At 39.5% G+C, this 6164-nt stretch overlaps 1 protein-coding gene across 1 annotated transcript in view; it reads left to right on the forward strand.

The window, feature by feature from the left end:
- The first annotated feature begins 350 nt into the window (after positions 1–350).
- DYNC2LI1 (dynein, cytoplasmic 2, light intermediate chain 1) overlaps positions 351–6164 on the forward strand; it is a 15766-nt gene continuing 9952 nt past the window's right edge. Inside the window, exons 1-5 of the mRNA XM_010132931.1 lie at positions 351–470; positions 1662–1696; positions 2076–2145; positions 3156–3244; positions 4702–4888. Of these exons, the coding sequence (XP_010131233.1) occupies positions 453–470; positions 1662–1696; positions 2076–2145; positions 3156–3244; positions 4702–4888 (399 nt within the window). The 5' untranslated portion in view covers positions 351–452. The remainder of the gene's footprint in view (positions 471–1661; positions 1697–2075; positions 2146–3155; positions 3245–4701; positions 4889–6164) is intronic.

Here is a 6164-nt window from a genome sequence, read left to right on the forward strand (position 1 = left end):
CGTGCGGCGTCCGGGCGCTGCCGGCTCCCGAGGTCGGCCCGCCTGGGCCGCGGGGCGCTGCGAAAAGCCGTGAGCGCCCGAAAACCGCTTAAAGGTGTCTGCAGCGCTCTCAGAGCAAAGCCCCCGGGTGTTTACAGAGCATCAGTGGGCTCTGGGGCACTGAGCTGAACATGGTCTCGTTAGAAGTACCTTGACAAGCAGAGGGCATGTGATGTGCAATAATAATAATAAAAATCCGTAATAAGAAACTACAACAGCCCTCATTTATCCATTTAGGTATTTCCAGGAATTACGGTCTGGGGTCCATTGTTTTTTCTCTAATGACACTCTTGTTTTTTCCAATTAGTGATACTTTGTGGGATCTTGCTATAGCTGAAGTGCAGAAGAGAGAAAGAGAAACCCCTGACGATGATGGCAAGCGTGCGGAAGTTTGCGAAAAATCAGTATTATTTATGGGAAACAAAAATGGGGTAACGCGAAAAACTGTACAACTCTGTCCATTTCTAACACTGTTTGTGTCAGGGAAAATATTTTCAGATATTAAGGTCCACTTAATTCTTCTAAAGACAAAATAGGTCATGTTCCCAGCCTGCAGAGGGAGGGCATTCCTCAGCGCGTGGACCAGTTAGACTTGATAATTCAGAAGTTCAAGTTTATGGCTTGGAGAGTCAAAACTTCAGTCATTGTTACCAATGATGTGCTAATTCCTTGAGGTTTGGTTTCAAAAAAGTAACTGCCGGAAATAGTGCTACTCACTTTAATTGTTTGACATGTCACATTTCCCCTCGTAAAGGTTTCACTGGTGACAATCCAGTCTCAATGCCCTGATACCAGTTTGGTGGTAGGTAGAGATCTCGACATCCTGCTCGGAATGTCCTATTTGAACGTGCCTTATCAGTGACTGCAGAGTCACGAGTCCACGTGCCTGAGGTTGTTTTAACTCATTGTCCTGTAAGTTGGGTCATTCATAATTTCGGTTTTTTCTTCTGTTAGCATTTATTTATAAATAAGGAAATATTTGCCTTTATGACCACCTGAGTCAACACAGTGTCTGTTTTGGAAGGGTTGATGCATATGCAACCTCCCAATCAGCAATTTTAAAAATTTTCAGAGAAATAGAATGACTTTTCAGATTTACCCGAAGTTCACAGATTTTCAAGACAGGAAAGGACACGGGAGGAAACTGTAGAGGCACTGGCCCCTTCAGCCTGGCATGGTACTTCCTGTCTGAATGTCAACAGCATAAAGACAGATTTTGTGTTTGTGCATGTGTATTTTAAGCGTTCTTTTGATTTCCATCTCACTGGTAATAATTAATTTCCCTGGAATCCAAATGTTAGATAAATGAGTTATTAATGATTAAAAACTGTTGAACAGAGTTGGCCAGGTTGATCACTAATGTCTCATTTTAAAAGCACACCATTCCTGTTACTCTGTTTGTCGTCTCTAGTAGTTTATAATTATAATATTGGCAGTGTAACTCGATTCTGACAGGAGGCTGGCAGTTAAGGTTCCACTGGAAGGCTACAAACAGTTAGATGAGTGTACACTTTTCCAGTACTCTATGAATGGAATGCGAAATGAGCTGCGTGTAGCTTTTTGTTTAACTTCTCTGCTCTAATGATAGTACAGTAGGGTTCTTCTTTGGTTTTAATTTTCAGGGAAAGACCACTATTATACTGAGGTGCCTCGAGAGGTACGTGTTAACCTTTTAAAAGTAGTTCAACTGTGGATTAGAATTTCACGTAAGTAGTCACACTGTCTGATAATTCATAATACGGATGATGTATTCTGTGACCACTTGATCACTGATGGATAAACTTATTTCCCTTCGTCACTACCTGTCGTCTGACCCCTTCAGCTTTTCTCCTCCAGTGTGAGAGAGTTTAAATGACCATCTGTTCCGGTTGGTGCTGCTTCTCCTGTCCTCAGTGACTGAGACCTGTTGTCTTAAAGTGTCCTCTCTGTCCTGCTGTTTCTAAGCCAATTTCTGATAAATATCGTTTAGTAACTGTAAAGTTAAGTTTCTCTGTTAAGGGGATCTCGACAAAACAAAGTTATTTTTCCTTGCATAGGGAAGAGATTCCAAAGCCCACATTAGCCTTGGAATATACTTTTGGAAGAAGGGCGAGGGGACACAATACAGTGAGTACCAGAAAGTGGAGTTTACCGTATCTTTATATACATACACATAAAAATAATATCTGTGCTTTATTTTTATGTGTAGGAATCTCAGGGATTTTAGCTTATTGTTTCTGAAACAAAAAGGGTTTTTTAACTAGAATTTAATTTAAATTAATAATAAAATTAATTTAAATAAATTTAAATTAAATTTTGTATTTTAATCTGCAATTTCCATCTCATTAAACCACAGTAGATCAGAGACCAAAGTATAACACAAAGCCATCAGATTCACCTATAAAAACCACCTCGTTTGTCACGTCTGAGTGCTCGTTTTCCCACTGTAACATAACACACGTGCCTTTAACTTTGTCTTTAAACTGCAAAATGAGTACGAACTGATGAAGAAACTTGGCACCCGGTTTGGTGAGAGAAGCACTCATCTTTGAGGACGTTAAATCATAACTGTGTTTTTGGGTCACGTGTGCACATCACTAGATTTTGCCCCGCAGATGATGTTAAGAGAAGTACTGCAGCCATTCGCGTCAGAGCCCAGCCCTGCCCAGCAGCAGGAACTCTTGCTGCAGGAAACAGCTCTTTCTGTTACCGAAAAAACAGGGACTGGGAAATCTGACTCTGAAAGATAAAAATCACTGAAACTACATGTGAAGGTAGGGATTCACCACCTTCCCAGTTGCAAGCTTCTCAAAAAGCCTTAGTCTGGAGCTGCAGTAAGCAAAAAGACAGGGCAGAGAAGGGGATTGTTTATGTTTATCGTTAGTCATGCTGCTTCCTGCCTTCTTTACTCCACCGCAGCCATTCATCAATAGGCACAGGCACGCCAGGAGCCTTTCGAAAGTGTTGTGTGGGATGTCTTGAACATGGGGAGGTTTTTATTTGGTTTTGTTTTTCAGAAAATACTAGTGAAATAATACACGTTCTCGTTCTGAGTCTTGCATGAAAAGCAAGGTGAAAATCATCTCTTGGTGTGGTGTGAAAGCACACTCTTCTAACATAAACAAACTCTTTTACAGCCTAAAAATGTAGCTCATTTTTGGGAACTAGGTGGTGGAACCTCACTACTGGAACTGATTCGAATACCAATCACTAGCAATAACATAAGGTAAGTGATTAACATTACAATTCCAAAGGTAATTTCAGCTTTCCTTCAAACATAAGTAAATCTCTAGGCTTTTATTGTGGAAAACTCTATGAAAATGTAAGATAGAACATTTTTTTTTCTAAAAATCGGTGTAATACCATTGATACTTTGCTTTGATCTTTCTTTTCACGGCTGTCTCCTCACAAACAAGCCAAGTTCACAGCAATCTCCAGCAAGAGAAAGTGATAACGTGAAGGAAATAAGTAGATAAACCAAGAAATAGAGAATACACAGTATCTTTATGCTTAATGAAAGAGCAGAAAAAGCAACATGGGGGCATACAAAAAAATCAAATCTTGCTTTTGCCTTCTGTGTGCAAACATAGATGCCATCTCTGTGAGGGGCAATATTGTAGGATGAAAAAGAAGGCAAAAAAATGTGACCAAAAAAGAATCTTTGGTTTTTTGGGAAGAGAAGTTACCATCTGATGAGAAAAATCATACAAGAGAGATGGTGTTTCTGACAGGGACTAAAGCTATTGCAATTATTGGAGACGGAAGGGATCAGGACTTTAGAATTAAGAGAACGTAGTGAGAAAAACCCATAAAAGTGATGGAATAGCACAGGAGGAGGAAATGCACAATGAGTTGCATGAAGAAATGAGTGGGTGATGGGGGGTGTGTTTAATGTTTCTTTTCCTGGTTAGGGAAGATGGAGTTGAAACTGGAAGGGGAGAAAAGGATCAGAAGATACGTTTTGTACTGTGATGCATCGCTTCATTTCTTTGGTAGTGAGCTTTAACTTCCGGGGGGGGAAAAAAGAAAGAATACAATTTTTGTCATGTACTTTTGCTACTCTTTTGGCTAATTGAGACGATGCCGTTATTTAGTGAGCGACTAAGAAGGAATAAAAAGACCCACTTCTGACACGTGAAGCTTTCTGTTCCTAGGAGAGCTTGCCCTTAACCACTATATTGCTCTTAACCATTTTCTTTCCATTCCATATTACAAGAGAATAATGGAAGTATGGAACTTTGTAATACATGACAGGTCAGGAAAGATCTGAGCCATTTGCTAACCTTACTTCATCTGGGACCGTAGAGCTGCAGGATAGCAGGGACACCCGATGGCTGACGTGTCCAGTCAAACAGGGAAGGAGCTAAATGGGCTCAGGCTCTTTGCGTATTTTACTGCTTTGAAGCAAAGCCTCCAGAGACAAAGTTTGGTATCTACAGTCCCCCCCAAACCTCTGATGGAAAGCTGCCCAAGTAATAGTTCTGAACAAGAGACAAGGGAAAGGTGTCTTCAGAGTATCCTTCAAAGCCATCTTCCTCTGCTGTCACATGTCATTCTATCTATGTCAGCATTTGTAGTCTCTCGTTTGTTGCTTTCAGCATTTGTACTACAGGCACAGCTGCATATGAAAACGTTCATTGTCTCAAACACCCAAGATTTGACCGAATAATGCCTTTTGAATAGGTCATTTGCTGTGGTTCTTGTGTTGGATCTGTCTAAACCTCATGAACTCTGGCCTACGATGGAGAAACTTCTGCAGGTCACCAGGAACCACGTGAACAAAATTTTAACCAAACTAGAAAAGACAAATCCTGAAGTAGCTACTGAAATGAAACAGTGGATGCGGAACAACCTGCAGAGGGATCATCCGGTAAGTTACTTCTAATATTTTCTTGAGGTGTCACAGGCCTTTATACAGTTAAAGATAATGCTTTTGAAAATCATAAACAACTCTTTTAGATTTTTATGCATGACTGAAAATCCATTTGATGTAGATGAACCTGTTCACTGGAAAATTATAGCAATTTAATAAAAATTCAATAAGAGCAGAAACAAGGAAAGAAGGTTTCTTACATCTTTTTGTTAGATATCTAATGTGATTGTTATGGCATGTTACACCAGTCAAAAGAAATAGTTTTAGAGTAGCAGTTTGCTTCCCCCACCCCCCCCATCTTTTTAAAATGAAGATGAAAACTAGAATGTACAAAAGTCATCAGCAAGAGACTAGCTGAAGGTACAAATTTAAGCAAAGAATATAGTTATAACAGCCATCAACATGACTATATACTTTGCATTTATTTAAATGTCTATCACAAACTCAATGCCTTTTGATAATCTGACAACTAATTAAATTATAAAGTTTCAGAAATGTTAACATCAGTCCTTTAAACATAATTGCTAACTAAATCTCTGGAAAAGCTAAACTAGATTATGCGCAATAGAAATGAAAAGTCATTGTGCATTAAACCTCTGCAAATGTTGTGTCTATATAATGCATAAATAAGCATTCAACAATTCAAAGACTTGGCACATAAATGTAGTTACTGTAACTTCTACAAAATGCTGCAATACAGCAAATGCTTTACAGCTCAAAAATGTAAAAGTAACTTAAAATGCCAGAGAAAGTGGCATGTGCCACACCGAGGAGATGCCGAGCGTAGGGTTTGAGATCTGATGGACTGTGATTTTGGTTCTTCACTTTTAGAGAAGATAATTCACCAAAAGAAAATGACGACAGGCACACTTGGCAATAAACCATGACCACAGCGTCACGTTTACATACGCAGGCTTACACATCAGAACACTGCAAGCTGTTTTCAGAGAGCGAAAAGAGTAAGACCGTTAATTGTTCAGAGGAGGAGACTTGCCCTTCTAAAGAGGAACTTCTATTCAGCCTTTGTTACCAAAACCAGAAGGGATATAAACAAACTGCTCTGTTACTCCTTGGTTCTCTTTTTAATTTCATCATTGTTCAAGAAAAAATTCTGTTGATTGTGTGGGAGGAAATACTGTCTTTTCTCGTCAAGGTAAATGAGAGTTTACACCGATAACTGCATCACTTGCAGATTTGTGTAAAAAGGCTGGATGAACCTCAAGTGGTCCATAGGCAAAAACTAATTCCATGGTCAAGACATGAAGAGGGTTCA

Source organism: Buceros rhinoceros, unplaced genomic scaffold (assembly GCF_000710305.1).
Source record: "Buceros rhinoceros silvestris isolate BGI_N320 unplaced genomic scaffold, ASM71030v1 scaffold17033, whole genome shotgun sequence".
Lineage (NCBI taxonomy): Eukaryota > Metazoa > Chordata > Aves > Bucerotiformes > Bucerotidae > Buceros > Buceros rhinoceros.